At 36.7% G+C, this 18,538-nt stretch overlaps 1 protein-coding gene and 2 pseudogenes across 1 annotated transcript; 2 read left to right on the top strand and 1 right to left on the bottom strand.

The window, feature by feature from the left end:
* Positions 1 to 3,504: 3,504 nt before the first annotated feature.
* On the bottom strand, positions 3,505 to 6,248 carry LOC113293767. Its single transcript, XM_026542293.1, has 2 exons — positions 4,780 to 6,248; positions 3,505 to 3,927 (listed from the first exon to the last, which is right to left on the bottom strand). Exons 1-2 carry the CDS (start codon positions 5,257 to 5,259, stop codon positions 3,916 to 3,918), a joined length of 492 nt encoding a protein of 163 aa, XP_026398078.1. The 5' UTR covers positions 5,260 to 6,248; the 3' UTR covers positions 3,505 to 3,915.
* An 8,959-nt stretch (positions 6,249 to 15,207) lies between these two features.
* LOC113300346 lies at positions 15,208 to 18,268 on the top strand (annotated as a pseudogene).
* On the top strand, positions 16,778 to 18,268 carry LOC113296543 (annotated as a pseudogene).
* Positions 18,269 to 18,538: the final 270 nt, after the last annotated feature.

Raw genomic sequence — 18,538 nt, 5'->3', positions numbered from 1 at the left:
CATAATGGCCCTGATGGGTTCTGAAATATGTCTTGTAAATGTCTTCAAAGTAGACCCTGATTTGATGGTACCCAGACCTTAAATCAACTTTTCTAAACCAGATAGCACCCTTGATTTCATCTAGAAGTTCATCTATAACAGGAATAGGGAATCTTTCTTTAATGGTAATGTTGTTGAGTCTTCTATAATCAACACAAAACTGTCTTTCTTTTTGACTAAGAGGATAGGATCAACAAAAGGATTGTGGCTATGTTGTATGATGCCAGACTGTAATATTTCCTTGATCAAATCCTCCACCACATCTTTCTGAACATAAGGGCATTTATAAGGTCTGAGATTTGGTGGTTTAAAATTTGGTTTGAGGGGAATAGTATGATCCAAACTCCTCTGAGGTGGGAGATTAGTGGGTTCTGAGAAAATATCTTGAAATTGGTCCAAAAGTGAGGTTATCTGAGGTGGTACTGGGGTGGGAGATAAGGAGGTGGAAATGGAGAATAAGTGACCAAAAAGACCATGAGAATATTTAGTGAAAAAGATTTTAGGGCATTACCACTCATCAAAGATAAAGAAGATTTCCCATGAGAGACAATGAGTGTAATTTTCTTCTCATTGTGCTTAAAGGAAATTATGAGTTTAGAAAAATTGAACACAACATCACCTAGTTGTTTGAGCCAGTCTGCTCCTTGCACCATGTCACAGCCACCAAGTGGTAAGAGTCTCAGTGGAGCACCAAATCCAGTTCAGCTTTGAACAAGCACCAGAACTAATGGTCTTGTCACCATTTACCGTAATTACTAACATATGAGCTGTGGGCTCAAGTCACTGTCAAGGAAACTATGAGTGCTTCCAGTATCAATGAGTACTGAGATATGATGCTTGTTTAGAAGGCCTAGAATTATGATAGTTTCCCCATTAACTTGTCCAATGAGAGAATTCAAAGAATTTTCCATATCTGACTCCACTGGAGAAGTTATATCTTAGAAAGGATGGTTTCAAGAATCTCATCATGGTCTGGTTGTGGCTCAGTATCAACCATGTATTACTGCTGCTTGGCACAAATGTGTCCTGGCCTATAAACTGCATCACAGTTATAGCAAAGACCTTGTTCTATCCTCTTTCTGACTTGATAAGGAGTAAGTCTAGTAATACGGGGGAGGGAAGGGGTACTTGATTTATGGGGTGACGGAACTGGGGATTGTTTAAATGGGGAGGGTGTATCGGTGGTTTGATTTGGGGGTTGTGTAGAATTACAAAAAATTAGAAGATGAATAATTGTTGGTGTAAGGCTTTGGGGGTGGCTTATAAAGTTTTTGTTGGGCCAGCACAGTTTTTTCTTGCATCTTTGCTAGGGAGAAGGCTCTCATCAGTGTAGTTGGGTGGAACATTAACAAAGGATGTTGAATGTCTTCCTTAAGAGCACTAATAAAACTCTTTACAAAATAACTCTCATGGAGATTAAGATGTATACTCAGTAATAGGGCTTTAGCAGATTCAAACTCTTCAAAAAAAATCATCAACAGTTGTTTTATGAAGCAACTTATTAAATTCCCAACAATATTCTCATTAGCAGGATTTTCAAATCTAATGCAAGCTTGTTCAGTAAGTTCAAACCAAGAAAGAATAGTACGAAAATATTGAAGGTTATAAGCCATTTTTCTGCCTTTCCCTCTAGATGCATAGATGCCATCTTAATTTTCTGTGTCTCATCCTTGATGTCATGGAGTTGAAAGTAATGGTTGCACTTCTGTATCCATCCTCTTGGATTTTCGCCATCAAATATGGAGAAGTGAATCTTAGGCATACATGGTGTATGATGAACTTCACGACCTCCTGAGAATAACCCAAACATAGATCTATCATCCTCATGGTTGTGTCTGTTGTTAGAAAATTCTGCTCTTCCATGATCTTCATTTAGTTTTTGAGAAAAAAAATTTCCACAAAAGACTCCATCTGAGCTTTTAGATCTTCTTTAATAATCATAGAGTCTTTGATTAAGCGTATATCAGATTGGATCGTAACAATCTGCTATTACTGTGCATTGTATTTATTTTGTTGATCTTTACAAGTTGATTACCACTCCCTCCCATTGTAGAATCAGGAAAAGAAACGGCTCGTGATACCAATTGTTATGTTCTTACTACAATCTAACATGAAATGAAATGATAAACTCTCAAACCTCACGATATGAGCCTACTAGTTATGAGAAAACTAGCCAAAAATGGAGAACAACAATACTCAGATTCATTCATTAAACATGCTGCCATCAACACCAGTTCTTACACATTCAAGGCAGGATACAACCTAAGAAGATAAGGACCATTCTCTGCTCGACACGTGTAAAAATTCTACTGATCAAAAGGAAAAATACTAACTACCATCGGCTAACTACTCAGGGATACCAACTAGATTATTTAAAGTAAAGGCACTCAGTACTAAAAACACCCAGGTATATGACAATTTCATCTGAAGTATTTGAGTATATTGATTGCACGCAGACTTTAGGAGCTTTTTGTTAAAGAAGATCGCAGATTTCTCAAGGTTTACCATTTTCCCAGAAGCAGTGTTGAATTGGTCCAGTAAGGATTGAAGATACCTAAGTTCCTCTGGTTTGTCCTTGAGAAATAGAAGTATGTCGTCCGCAAAACACAAGTGACTGATGCTTGGAATGTATCTTGTTTCTTTGATGACATGAATTTTGCTTTGCGATTTTGCATTATACAAAATACGGGAGAAAGCTTCCATGCACAATATAAATAAGTAAGGCAAGAGAGGGTCGCCTTGTCGAAGACCTCTAGTTGGTTTAAAAGTCTCACCCGGGACCCATTTAGTAAAATAGAAATTGTAGCTGTAGAGATACAGTGATCAATTAGCTGAATCCAATCTTTATGGAATCCAAGTTGTGATAATATGTCTTTCAGGAAGCTCCACTCAATTCGGTCGAATGCTTTGGACATGTCAAGTTTGATACCCACCCATTCTTTACGGTCTTTCGTTTTCTTCATATAATGGATTAATTCATGGGCAATGATGAGGTTATCCTGAATATGTCTTCTTGGAACATAAGCGGATTGAGAATGGAAGATGATTTTATCGAGCAGCGGATTGAGACGGTTTGCCATAAGCTTGGAGATTATTTTGTAAGAAATGTTGCATAAACTAGTAGGCCGAAATTCTGCAAGTTTCGTCGGAGCAGAATTCTTGGGAATCAATACCTGGTATGTATGGTTCATCTCTATAAGAATGTACTTTGACTCGAAGTAGTGTTGCACTGTCGAGAATATACTATCCCCCATTGTTGACCATTCTTCTTGATAAAAACCTTCTCGGGATCCGTCACTACCAGGCATTGTCCACGGTTTCATCATGAATAATACTTATTTCACTTCTTCTACCGATGAAATTTCGAGTAACTGCTTATTCTCTTGATCTGTGATGCATGGGTTGATAAGATTCAGTAAATGCTGGTTACGTTGATGATGAGTTTTACAAGTAACTGAGCTGAAGTGAGATCGAAGCAATTGAGCTATATTATCTGAATCATTATGCCACAACCCCAGATTATCTTTTAAAACATCAATGTGATTTTTCCTTTTGTGCAAATTAGCATAAAAGTGGAAATAACCTGTATATCTATCTGCATATTGAAGATGATATTTTCTTGATTTTTGCAACCAAAACTCACGCTCTACCTGAAGCCAGTGCTGAAGTTGTTGATGAAGAGATGTGAGTATTGAACGACTGGATGATTTGTTTTGTTTCTCGTGGAACTGAATCTGTTGTTTGAACCTCTGAATATTGTTTTCTATATGCCCAAAGTCATGCTTCTTCTAGTATATCAGATGATTTTTAGTGTTCTTGAGTTTCTGAACCAGTTGGTATTGGGGAGAACCATTGCAATCTTGCTGCCACGAAGACTCAATAACAACTCTGCATGTTGGATGATCCAATCAACACTTTTAAAATTTATAATTGGGGGAATCATAAGCTCAACAACATTTGTAGCAAGTAAAATATGAGAGTGGTCAGAAGCATGAGGTACCATATATTTTAGTTGAGCCGAATTGAAAAAGTCAGACCATTGTGCATTACACAAGGCTCTTTCTAGGAAAACCTGAGTGTGTGCATCCCCTTGGTGGTGATTTGACCAAGTAAATAGAGTACCCTAGGCACCAAGATCTAATAATCCCATTTGATGAATGCAATCTCTAACAAATAAGTGATGATTATCCACATATGGTGGCGGGTGGTTTCAGAATCACTTAATGTAAAATTCAAATCACCAAGTAGTACCCAAAGGATATCCACATGTGAGCTCATGTCAACCAATTAAGTAATGCCATTGAGAACATTTTGTATCATGTTCATGTGATGCATAATACATGTTAGTAACAATTCTTGATTTTTAGGCCCTGATTTAACTATGATATTAGCCATACGTCTCGTAGCACGCAAAATGTCAAAATAAAAACCATCTTTTCATGCAAGAGCAATCCCGCCAGAGAGACCAACAAATGATACACAAAAGTAATTAGGATAATTTGTATGGCGAAGATAAGTGATCATTTTTTGTGTATGAATTTTGGTCTCAGGTAAGAAAATAATGTCCGGGTTATATTTTTGAAGACAATGTTTTAAATAATCTCTAATAGCAGGTTTACCGCAACCTTGACAATTCCATGAAAATATCTTCATGAAAATAGAGAAGTTGAAAGAGAGACATAAATAAATTTTAAATCTAGCCAAGCAAGTATGTAAAGAAATAAAAGAAGTAGGTATCACCTGTTGCAAAGCAATGACGAGGATATTGGCATTATTGTCTTGTAGAGCTAGGTTCCACGAACTCTTCGGTGGAGTTTCAGTGGTATCATCGATGTTAGTGGTCTTATCTATTTCCATATTATTTGTACCGGTTCTAGTGCGTTTTCTCTGAGATGAGCTGGAATTTCCAATCTCGCTGCACGTCCCAAATTGTTCATGTAAAGGTACTCTGTGTGCATTGATATGTGAAGGTGTAACTGTTGTAGTAAAATAGGATAATTGAATTCCTTCCAGGGGATATGGAGCAGCTCTAGTACGCATAGGACGAAGTATATCGTGTCTCTGATGACGATGTTGACGGAACAGTTGAATTTCCTCTATAGGCTGGCGCCACTCTTGAGGGATATGTAAAGCTTGACCAAAATCTCTTAGGTGACCTCCAGCTTCAATACGTTTGTTCCGACGGTCCGAACATAAATTCGAGTCGTGATCAATCACCATACAATCTGGTCATATATTACGAGGCTGACCTTCATAAAAGAACCTTATCCAGTGAGCCACTCCAGCCCCAGTTGTTGTATGTATGCCAGCGAGATGCGGGGTTGTAAGAGAGATTTCAACCAATGCGCGAAATTTGGTTCCAGATTTAGGTACTTCAATATACAGAACTTGACCAACAATTTCAGCAAAACAACCGTATCATCTTTTCATTCAAAAACTCAGGATGGAGATGTTTGAATTCCATCCAAAATGTCTGAGATGAGAAGTCCAAAACTCTGTAATTGCTTGACGTAGTCCATCATCGAAGCACCACTAAATTTTTATTGAAGTTCTAGGCAGTTCCATAAAGTACAATATTCCGATCATCCTCGTTTTCGAACCTAATAACATATATGTTGGGTTCTAAGCCAATGAGTACAAATCGCCAATTACCCTCTGTTGATCTGAGATGAGACCAAGCATCTCTGGCTGCCCTTTCTGCTGCTTTAGGAATTAATTTCACCATCTGCACACAATTGACCCACTGCAGAAAATTTCTATTCTGCCATACCTCTAGATAATGCATGAGTAGAGTGGACAATAACCCTTCTTACAGTTATAGGCTCATCATGGAGGTAGATTCCAATTGATCAGTTAGATGATGAACACTAGGTTGTGGATTACCCATGGTTATTGTGTGATCAGTTATATGTGAAAGATGTTCACTATATATAAAGGTGATGTAGCTGTGTGTGAGAGCTAAACAAGAGGTGGCAATAGTAGTGATAAAATAGATATAGTCTAGACTATTGTAAAGAAAGTATATGCATAATAAAGGCAGAACAAAGCTTGTAATTGAAAAAAAAAAACCATTGAATTGATAAGTGTTTGTTTTTGCATATAATTGGATGATACCAGGCTTCATCAGAATCAAGCTAACTGAGACTATGAGAACCACTTGAAAAATTAGGCACCACCAACTGAAAAGCCACCAAGCAAAGAGAGCCAACGTTATAGCACCACCTGCTTGCAACCAAGAGATTACTCCAATGAAACTGCAAACATTAAAAAGAGGGAAGAAGATAAGGATGAGAAAAGTTGGAACAAATTTAATGAATAGTCAAAATCACTAACAAAAATCAAGCATCAAAAAAAAAGTTGAAGATAATACTGAGGCTAAGTTCTATGGGCTAGATTGAGCTGTTAATTAGCCATGAAGTGTTGCAGTTCAAAAAAAAAATGTTGTCTATTTATTAACACTAGTTCTCTCTTCTAGCATTTGGTCGCAATTGAAGTAATAGCAAGATAGTTGCGCTGAATGAATCATGCCAACAAAAATTACATTTTCGATGAATAGTTCAGCACTGGGGAGAATACTTGAGTGCATCTGCGCTGACAGTGAGCGCTGAATGACAACGCGCTGGCCCATCCGTCACTTTTCACAATTCTCATTCAACCTCTATCCTCTCACTAGACTAGACCCCTCTCTCTCACACACACATATGCATTACAGACAATTGATGCATCACTTATTATCTCACTAGACTAACTAGAGTACTAAACCCTCTTTTTCTCTTTCCGTGATCTCATCTTTGTTGTCTATTCTCTGTCTCTTTCTTTTTCTTTCTCTAGTCGTTAATAAATGATGTTGGTGCATAGGATAATAATAATAAATAAATAATACGACACACTTTCCATAAAAGATAAGGAAAAATGGAAAAAGATTTTGCGCCGAATGATTCAGAGCCCAACATTGTTTTATTCTACGACTTGAATGAAAGACTAAAACTACCATAAAACTTAGGAGGTTGTCCTAGCTGACATGGACTGCTAATGTAGCTGTTAGATTAACACACCATAGGACTAAGCCTGGGTAATAAAGCTATAGGATTGCAAAAACCAAAAAATAGATAAAGATCACATGAAAAAAGAGTTGATTAAACTTAGACATGATTGAGATGAAGAAATTTGAGTTAAGCTGAAGAGATTGGGGATTTTGACTTGGAATCGCATTGACAAATGCTTGACCATTCTCGGGAACTTTCTTCTCGTACTCACTCAATTCAATGTTTTCTTTCTTTTTAGATTTTAAGAGGAACCCACAATTGGGGGATACTCTCAGAATTTGGGGGATACTGAAAAAGAAAAAAACATCATGAAATAATTGAAGTACCCCTTAACTAAAACACAATTGAAATTGCATATTGTCACACGACACTACCAAATGTGGCTTCAATCATAGCCATTATTGCCGCTTTGTTTATGAAAGTATCACAATACTGCAATGGATCCTAAAATCGAAGAAGATATTGTGCGGGATTTGGAGTTAACCTATAATCAGGAAAAATCACATCAATTCGTCAAAAAACTGTATGACTTTGTATCCAAGAAAAATGAAGTCTGTGAAATCGCTAGTGCTAGCGGGATTGTTTTTAAATCGAAGATAAATTAAAAAAGTTTGAAGAATCGTTCAAGAGACATCTCTTGCCTTTGGTACAACTTATAAGGGTTTTAGAGAAAAATTATATCTTTATGTAAGTATATGAATGTTTCGATCTGTCTCTTAGAATAGCTTTTGGAACCAATTTTTGTTTTATATTTTGGAATTAATTTTTTGTTCATAGAGTTTGATTTTAGGGAAACCTTGATAGATATTAGTCAGTTGATCAACAAAACTGAATCTGACTTGTGTAATACACTGGATCATTCATTCTTCAAAGCTTTTATTTGAAGTCATAATCGTTTTTTAGACGAGCTTGATGTAATCATCAATAGCCTTCTTTGTTGTTCATCTTAATGTGAACGGACAGGTGAGCTCATCAATTGCCTGTTGTCGGTATTGTCTTCATTCAAATACCATATTGAATGATACTGTCGGCATTGCCTTTATTCTTTCGGAAAATTAACAAAGTAGCCAGCTTCCAATCATATATTTAATAAACCGGCCAAAATTTTTAAGGTTTTTATAAAGTGGCCTTTCCGTTAGATTTCACATCTGAGCCCACCATAAAGGTCAAAAGCATTGATTAAGTCAATTGTGTGCGTGAAAGTTACTAACCTATCCAACATGATCCTCCCTAGTTACACGTGTTGTTTCTTTAAAGCCCTAATGCTCGTTATTGTCGCCATCACTCGTCCCTTTTTTCTTCTTCTTCAGAGACTTTGTTCTCCATTCGTGAATGAAAAAGAAATCAGTAGCATAAGCGAAACATATCACAAGATAAAAAATCGAGAAGAAATTGTTGATATTTGGAATTAAGTGGGATCTTCTTAATCGGTAAAACAAATTTAAGATGAAATTCGTTTAGGGTTTTCATTGTTATGGTTAAAATTAGATACTCTTGTTTAGGGGTTTTTCGTTATTAATCTTCCTTTTCAGATTCAGGAATGGCAAGATGATAACTCCTTCAAGTAGCTTCTGTCATCAATTTTTAGGGTATGAGAATTAAATTACATGGAGATATTCATATGATAAATCAGATACATGGGTTTTGTTTCCATCAAGCAAAGGGTTTTAACAAGCAAAGGATCGGGGTTTGAAACATTGAAGATTTGGTTGGATCTGGACAAATGTTTTTGCCGTTATGGTAAGCTTTTAATTGGGTATTTGCATGAATGGTATTTTCTATTGTAATTGTTGTTGCAGTGATTCCAAAATTAAAGCCGTGGAGGATTTGATCTTGGTAATTCTGTTGCAGAGATTCATATTCCAAAATTGAAATATGAAATTATTAGGGTTTATTTCTCTTGATCTAAATGGTCTTTTTTTTTTTTTTTTTTTTGATAATTTCGGATTTGCTTAATGTTGCTTGTTTATTTTGTAATCGGACAATTGATGAAAAAATAATATAAAGTTAGCTTGATTAAGTTTTATCAGTTAGGGTTCATGATTCATTGGATTTCTGTTGAATTTGGTTTGATTTCAATAATTTGTTAGGGTTCCATGGAACTGAAAAAGTTTGTCAAGAGGATAAGAGGGATTTACTGTTTAGTCCAGAAAACCCGACCCAGGTTACTGGCTAGTCCAGCGCAAAAAAATATTTACTCCCTAGTCCAAAAAAGTTTTGAAAAGAGTTAATTTACTCTACTAACCCTAGTATATAACATTACGTGTAATAATACATATGTTACTACATATTACATATGTAGTATACTTGTATAATAGTAGTAATTAGTAGTAACTAGTATGTAGTATGTAGTAATAACATATGTAGTATGTAATATACTAGTAGTAACTAGTATGTAATATGTAGTAATAACATATGTAGTATGTAGTATACTAGTAGTATCTAGTATACTAGTAGTAATATGTTATATATTGATATGTAATATGTTATGTAGTGATACTACATATTGACATGTAGTACGTTATATATTGACATGTAGTACGTTACATATTGATATGTAGTATGTTATATATTGATACTACATATTGATATGTAGTATGTTATGTATTGATACTACATATCAAAAAAAAATTGTTATGTATTGATACTACATATTTTACTACTAGTACTAGTTACTACTAGTTTACTAGTATACTAGCATACTAGTTTACTAGTATACTATACTATAGTAGTTTAGTATAGTAAAGTAGTTACATAATTTACTAGTAACAATAAGATATTTTTGTTACTACTAGTACAGTACATATTAATATGTAGTATCACCGTATTGATACTACTAGTATGTAGTAACATACTACTAGTAACATTTACATGTGTTGATACTAATTAGACCTGGAAGGGTGTTTTAGGAATTTATAAAATACACTTTATAGTCTCCACGAAGTTTTTGGACTAGAGAGTAAATAATCTAGTCCAAAAACATGTTTTTGGACAAGAGAGTAAATTTTTTCCACGGATGGACTAGCCATTAACTGGGTCTGCTAGAACTGGACTAGCCAGTAATTCCTACATAATAGAACAAGAAGATGAGTATTTTTCTCTAACACGACTGAGTCACGAGTTGACTAGGTTATAAAATGTCTAAAATGCCCCTGACTCTTATATAATTAATTGTCGTTACTGTTTTATAAAATCGAGACGGAAAAATTTTATGTCGGCCATTTTATAAAACAATTCAAAAAAAAACGGCCACTTTCTTAATTATGTGTCAAAAAGGTGGTCACTTTATTAAAAAGTCTTTATTTTATAAACAAAACCGACAACAACAGTCGTTATTTATCAAAGCTGACAGACCAGTCGGTATTGAATTTATCCTAAAGACTATACCAATGGGGACACTGTTAATGAATTTGGATGTGAACTTTTAGATTTTAACCTTGTCAAAACAATCAAAAAATAGAAAATGGTCGAACATGAAGAGAAGAAGAGGAGAAATCGGGCAATATAATGAAGGAGGATACTTTTTAGGTTTTTCTAAGTTTTCTTTTTAATTTTAGAGATACCCTTAATTAAAATCCAGTTCCATGTAACTTTGAGTATTCCCAACTTTGAGTATCCCCCAATTTGTAGAGGTATCCTCCAATTGTGGATTCTTTAACAGTGGTACCTGTTTTAGATTTGTGTCTAGGTACTAGTTTACGAGGAGAGAGAATGGGTAATTTGGTCCTTTTAATTTTTTTGGGACACCCCTTATCATACATATTAGATGGATTTGCCTCGAATTAAAACCGGCAATCGAAACAAATCATTCAGTCACTTCTTCTTCTTTCTTCTCTGAACCGAGCAACATTACATGGAGGAAGAAGGCATGTACAAGTTCAAAAAGCTCGTAAAAAAGAAAAGGTATTCACAAAATCTAACTAAACCCGTCTGTTTTTCTGTTCTCTATTATTTAGTATATATACTATTTTAGGTTGTGGTTTTAATTCGTTCTAGGGTTTCCAATTGTTGTATAATCATGCTCATGTTTTTTGGATTTCATCTCAATTTCATTTTCTTTTATAAATTAGTACATTATACTGGTACCCCCATTCATAAGCAGAAAGAATTTGAGTGGATTAAGGCGAAACCCTATCTTCACCGAATGGAGAAATATCTGATTCAGTGGTACGTTAATTAAACCTACTAAAATGTATTTGTCTTAACAAATCAAGAGGTTATTTACTTCTTAACCTAGGAATTCGATTCTATGTGCTTTACACGTTACAATTTTTGATGGTATCTTGATGTATTTTACCTCCAATCGAAATCAATGGGAAACTCTTAATACTGTAGCCTTAACTGTTTTCTTCTTCTTTTCTTGTTAGTTTTCCTTGGCAGTTGTATTCCAATGGACGAGGAGGAATATCCCAGTTATATTAATGGCAAATCTTCTGAATAGACAAAATGGCAAATCTTCTGAATAGACAAAACATCCCAACACTGACTCTCCCACTTATGCTATTAAGAAGACAAAAAACATCTTATTTCAGTGACTTTAGTACCTCCAACACCATCAATGAGAGTATTCACGAGCCATATTGATCCTTCCCAGAAACATCTCCATCTCAGCAACCTGCAACTTCTTCCATTTCTTTTCAAATGCCATCAACTTTGAAGGTTTAATGAATAGCTTTCTTAGTTAGAAAACTTTCCAGACCCGGAGGTGCCTTAATCATTTGTTCCCTACACTGAATTAATTCATACAAACTAAAACCCTCTTGTTGTTTATCAACTGTTTATTTCAGCCTCTCCGAAACACTAGCAGCATTGCCATCTTTTTGCTTCTTCTTGTTTCTTTCTTTTCGCCATCTTTTCCTTCTTTTTGTTTATCAACTGCTGCTTTCAGCTTCTCAGCAACATTATCCACCTCAACATCTTCTTCATGTTCTTCCAAAACAATACATGAGTATGGTTTCTAGGTTTCTGCCACTTAAGTAACTGCACATGTTCTTCATGGTTAATCGGTTATGTTGACTTACCAGATGGTAAGCTGTTTATTGCCTTCTTCATAGTAGAAGTGGGTGGTTCAGTAGTGGGATGTTGTCTAAGGAAAGAAACGATTTAGCTTCCAATGAATCACTGAATGGTTTCTTAGCTGGAAGACGTCATCATTATTTTGAAGTCTCATAGTGAAATGGCTCATTATAGAGGTTGTAAGAGGTATGAAATACAATGGCATCTTATGATTCATTAAATGGGTCTCTAGTTGAAGAAGATAATCAGAATTCCTCTAGCAATTAAATTAAAATGCAGACTCCTAGGGACGTAAAGAATCGCTTGACAGAGCAGATGATGCAAAAAATGGAGCAGTATGACCCCTCTAAATATTTTATTATCAGTTTATGCTGCAGTTAAAGCTTTAGACTGCATAAGACTTGCTTTTGTGTTTTTAGATGTGGTGCTGGTTAATTTGCTATTATCAGGTATCCAACCCTCATGCGGATTATGAAAAATGCGCCTTGCTTTGCATGTGTTCCAGCATGCTACCACGAGTTCCTAAGGATTTAAAAGTTTGCTTGATAGTGTTGTTAAAGTTGACTGCATGCATTTGGGGTTTAATTCCATATGTTGTTCTCAGTTTTTTAATTCCATATGTCTTTCTCTGTGTTTTAATTCCATGTTTTCTGTTATTGTTCCATATTATTTTAGGTTGTGGTAATCTTCTTTCTAGGGCTTCCACTTGTTCAATAATCATGCTCACTTTGATATCAATTTCATGTCTCAATATTCAAATTAGAAAATTATACTGGTACCCTATTCGTATCAAAGAATAATTTCAGTGGATTAGGACTAAACCTTAACTTCACTGTGTGGATAAATATTCCATCTACTTCTCGATAATAGGATGGCAATTCTTGACAGTGTTGCAAGAACATTTAGACTAGTCGAGACCATGGCATGAAGGAGCACATCTGTTTGGTTGGTATGTCAGCTACAGTCCCCATACAAAGATGGGGCTTTATTTTTACGAGTTGATCTGAGAATATGACTATTCATTTTGACAGCACTTGCAGACCATGTACACTTGCTCAATAGTATACTGGAATCACTGAGAAGAAGCCTTTACAGAGATTCAGTTGATGAATGATATTTGTTATGAGAAAGTCATGGCTGGAGAATGTATGTTTCAAGTACTCATATTTGTTCATTCCAGAAAAGAGACAGTGAAAACTGCACGAGCAATACGGGATACTGCTCTTGCTAATGACACCCTAAGTTATTTTCTACATGAGGTTAGTGTAAGCCGTGAGATTTTACCGACTGAAATGGGTCATGTTAAGTGCAATGATCCCAAGGATTTGTTGCTGTATGGGTTAGCAATTCTTCATGCCGGTCTGGAGAGAACAGGTGGTTATGTTGTCGAGGAACTTTTGGATGAATGACACGTTACACGTACAAGAGTCGGTTTTCACTGCAACCAATAGGGGGTCTTAATTTACCAGCCCACATTTCGTGATCAGCAAAGTTACTCAGATTTACAATTAATCCTGAGTTAAGTCCCTTGGATGTAACTCAGATGCTTGCTCGTGCAGGAAGGCCTCAGCACGACACCTCCGGATTATCATAACATGACACAGTGAGTTGTAGTATTATCTCTTGTCCACTGAAAGTCAGTTTGTGTCGAAATTGGCGGACCAGCTAATGCTGAAATTTTCCTTGTAACAGTTCAGAGTGCTAAAGAAGCATGCAACTGGCTTAGCTATGCATACTTGTACGTCCGATTGTGGGAATCCAACACTTCTTGGTTTGCAGCTGATGTTCTGAGTAGAGACATGACTTTGGAAGAATAAAGGGCTGGTTTGGTAAGAATTGAACTCTTATTTCACTAATACCGTTCTTTTATTTTCTTGGTGGTTTTAAATGATTGGTGTTAGGATACTTTGATATTTTAGTGTCAAATTTTATCTCTCATGAAGAATGATTTATGTCAGTGTCCATATGTTTTTAATTGAAGTGATAACAGTATCTTGAATGCACATATTTGTTCACACACACACATGCTGGCATTGAGACGGTTTTGGAGTTGAAACTTGAAATTTTGGAGTTTAGAAAGTTCTTTGTACAAGGAAATTGGATTTATGTTTGTGTAGAAAAGCTTATATTACAGTCTGAGACTCGTAGTATGTTATATCAATATTCCGCATTCATAAGCTGAAAAGCTGAAATTTAACTGGATTAAGTTTGGAACTTAAATAACTAGATTGAAAATTCCGTAATAATATTTGTTTGTATATATATATATTTGATTATATCTGAGTTGATGACCAAATCAATGTGTATGCATGTTTACATTACGCTTCTGTTACTGTTTGTGGATGATCTATTTGTCTCTTGGTAATTTCGAACCCTTTGGTGTTTAGTTACTTTTGGTGTTTTTAGTTTTGAACTACACCACTATAAAATTGGTCAGCCATCGACCTTTCTAAACAGAACATGGAGTGTTTGTATTGTCTGCACTACTCTGATCTCGTCTCTCTTCTCTCTTCTTCCCTCCCTTATGACCAGCCCTGCTCTTTTCATTGTGACTGAAGCTTTGCTTGAAAGGCCATTCTAAACAGAACAAGATACGATTAATTCTATCTCAAGCAAATTGAACTCAAAATCTCCCCACTTACAAAGTTACCCTACCTTGTCACACGAATTTACCAAATTCTCACCAAGTATGAACTATATGCAGTTATTAACATTAGATTAAACACTGATTGTTTAATTTTTTTTTCTTATTCTTCTGGAAATGCAGGAATGGTAAAACTCCAAGATCAGGACATTCTACTAAATATCCTTGTTAGGATGCCGTGGAGTCAATCTTACGGTCAGTGTGATGAAAGAATGCCTGGCGCAATTTACTGGAAGATCCACAGTTTAAGAAAAAGCACCTTAACCATGCAATTGAAACGAACATGTTAGGTGTGATGATGTCAGATTTCATCAATCCTCAGACTTTTGCTTCTAAAGATCCGTGTACATATTCATACCTCAGTAGTGCTGGAAGTGAGACTTTATCGTCGTTGTAATATATAGCAAAGAGAGGTTTTGAAAGGCAGCAAGATGTCGGTCCCTTTGAAGACAATACAAATAACAGGGCAAGCACGCGATATGTGGCCTCACACATGGACAAGACATACCTCGACACACTTCTGCCTTTGAAGACAATACAAATAACAGGTAAAGCAGGCGATATGTGGCCTCACACATGGACAAGACATACCTCGACACACCCCGTAAAATTGCTAGCTTTAGGGATTCCCATAACAGTTGCGTTCCCAATTTTCAGCGGACATTTGTGAGGGAACCTGTCACTACACGAATTTCTGCAAGCACCAGAAACAGTTTTGATTATAGTGAGCTAGCACATAGTGACATGGGAAAATATGCGGACGGTCATGCATCTCTAAATGATGTTTTGACTGAGGACCTAAGTCTGCTGGAATTGCTGATTTAACTTTCTGAGGACTTTGCTGCAACAAGGACCAAGGGGTATCAAATAAGTCAGGCAGAGCGCTTTCGACATTGGCAGAGATTATTCCAGCTTGCAGAAGGCCTTTTGAAAGCTAATGGAGGGGGTCTTACCACATGTCTTCTCATGGTTATTTGATCCAAAGGAGTTGGTACCCCAACCGAGCACAACAACTTTGGAAATTGTGAGCTTACCTGCATTGCTTCGTTAATTAGATGAGCAGATGTCACCAAAAGCTACATTAGCCGTGATTAGATTTGCTGTTAAATCTTTCAATAAGCATGCAGTGAATTCTGAATTCTGATTAGATTTGCTCTAAAACTTTGGCTGGTCAAGTTAGCACCTTTGGTCTTCGAGAACAATACAAAACTAAAGGAAGATGCTATTACTTGCATTGTGTCTGTATTTACCCAATTTGATTCAACATCAGTTCTCAACTTCATTTTCAGTGTATCAGTTGAGGAACCAAATTCCGTCAGACAGCACTGAAGCAATGCAGTCCGCGTAGAGAGGTTGACCTTACAAAGCAAGAGAGACAGACAGCGTTCCGGATCTTTCTAGGACCAGTAAGATATTGGTGGAACTTCTTCCAAAGACGGGTACACTGTAATTTCGGAGAAAAGTATCTTTTTTTTTTTTTAAGGTATTCTGTGGTTCCGTTGATAGCGATGGAATGCCCTGCAGGAGTCATCCCAGAACAGTCTCTGCTGATCAAGCTCCTTGTGATGAAACTCATGAGAACATCTACCACAGTTTTGATAGCATTCCTGAATTGATCCGAAAGGTTTGCAGAACTAATCGTGGAGACAAGGGGAAATTCCAGTATATTAAGATTATTATTTCCTTGTTAAATGCGCCTTCTAATGCTGTTATATACGAATGTGCTGGAACCCTTGTTTCATCTGCACCAATGGCTATCTCAGGGCTGCTGCCAACTTCTACAATCTCAGAGTGATAAAAATGTTAAGCTTACTGTGCTCGATCGATTGAATAAGCTCAAAACTTCTCACAGGGAGGTTATGGTTGATATAACCATGGATGTGCTTAGGGCACTTGCAAGCCCCTAATCTTGATATTCCAAGGAAGACAATTGACATTGCTCTTGAACTGACAAGTCCTCGAAATATTGATGAAGTTGTTCAAGCACTGAAGAAAGAAGTTGTGAAGATTCAGAGCACCGAGCTTGAGAAGAATGGGGAATACACCGTCAAATGCTTGTTCAAGCTACTCATTCTTGTGCCATGAACTTTCTTCAAGTTGCCAGAACTGTGGTTCATTTATTGATGGATTTCTTGGTGATAACGATGTTGCTTCTGTGGGTATCAGGATTGAAGCCGCTGAAAATTTATTGATGGATTTCATCTGCACTAACGGCTATCAGGGCTGCTGCCAACTTCAACAATCTCAGAGTGATAACAATGTTAAACTTATTATTGAATGAGCTCAAACTTCTCACTAGGAGATTATGGTTGATGCGGTCATGGATGTGCTTGGGAACTTGCAAGCCCTAATCTCGATGTTCCAAGGAAGACTGGAACTGATAACCCCTCGAAACATTGGTGAAGTTGTTCAAGCACTGAAGCAGAGGTCACCTTAACTTGGATGGCCACGTTAGCACCTTTGATTCAACATCAGTCCTGAATTTCACTCTCAGTTTATCAGCTGAGTAACAAAATTCCATCAGACAGAGCACTGAAGCAGTACAGCCCGCGTATATAGGTTAACCTTATGAATTTTGTAGAATGCAAGAAAGAGAGACAGCATTCCAAATATTTCTATGACCATTTATATATTGCTGGAGCTTCTTCGGAAGACGGGTACACTGTAGTTTCGAAGTGAAGTAACTTTTTTTGAAAGGTATTCTGTGGGTGCCTTTGATAGCGATGATGTCAGGAAATGGGATGCCCTGCACCTGCAGGAATCATCCCAGAACAGTCTCTGCTGGTCAAGCTCCTTCTGATAAACCTCATGAGAACATCTACCACAGTTTTGAGGCTGGTTCAGTAACTGGTGTTCCTATTTCTACAAGCAAGGATCTGATGTACAACACCAATACCTCAGCTGAAAAGAGAACATCCTGGACTACCCAGCCTGAAACTGTGATCGTACAATGTGTTTGGAGAGTTCTTTGTCAACTCCAAGTGTAGACATAAACAGGCACATGTCCTCCGATCTTGGTGGGATGACTGAATCGAAGCCTGCGAACAAAAGTTCTCCTGAAGCAGTTTCTAGTCTTGAGAAGCTTTTACCTGTCAAAGTCAGCTCTTCTCCTGAAGCTGGCCCTAGCTTTCTCAGATTCTTCACCGGGTAACTAAAGGAATTAACTGCTGTGTTTTTGAAGGATATAGTTCTCTGGCTTGACACCCACATAAGACCCCTTTTGACTCCTTTTACACGCATTGAGCTTAATGAGCCTGTTTTTTATTTATCTATAAGTATGATGGGGATGCAAGCATAAGGAACTGTGGGGCACTTGACCAGTTGGTTGAAGTTTCTCTGGTTAATGAAGACTCCATTTGGACGTTGGTGTGTGTGGCATATTTACACCTAAGTCGTTGATCAGTTTTCTTCTAGTTTGCTGGAAGATTGCAAACCATGCACTAGATTCTGTGTTACTCCATTGTTGTCATTGAAACTGAAGGCATAGACTATAAACCCAGGAAATTTTGATACATTTTCCAATGTCTTACCACCAGGCTACCCTGTCTTCCCTTGAATTATTATCGTGGTGGTCTCGAAGAAGTTTCTGATTCCACCCCACTTATGTATTTTATTCTATTAGTTCATTAGAAATAAAATCATCCTGCTTTAAAGTTTATCTAGGTGACCTAGGTCCATCTGTTATCATTCTTCATTTTACTCGTGGTCAACTATAAATTACTAAAGCCGGATTCTAGTCTCTGTCCTGGCCTGTTTAGGCTTTCTTATTGGACTTGAAATAAACCTAAGTTTT

Source organism: Papaver somniferum, chromosome 7 (assembly GCF_003573695.1).
Source record: "Papaver somniferum cultivar HN1 chromosome 7, ASM357369v1, whole genome shotgun sequence".
Lineage (NCBI taxonomy): Eukaryota > Viridiplantae > Streptophyta > Magnoliopsida > Ranunculales > Papaveraceae > Papaver > Papaver somniferum.
The sequence above is the reverse complement of the archived record's forward strand: the minus strand, read 5'-3'. Positions and strand labels throughout refer to the sequence as shown.

Bases quoted from the DNA above. Each gene is read 5' to 3' on its own strand.
- LOC113293767 (XM_026542293.1), bottom strand. From the start codon at position 5,259: ATGGTGATTGATCACGACTCGAATTTATGTTCGGACCGTCGGAACAAA.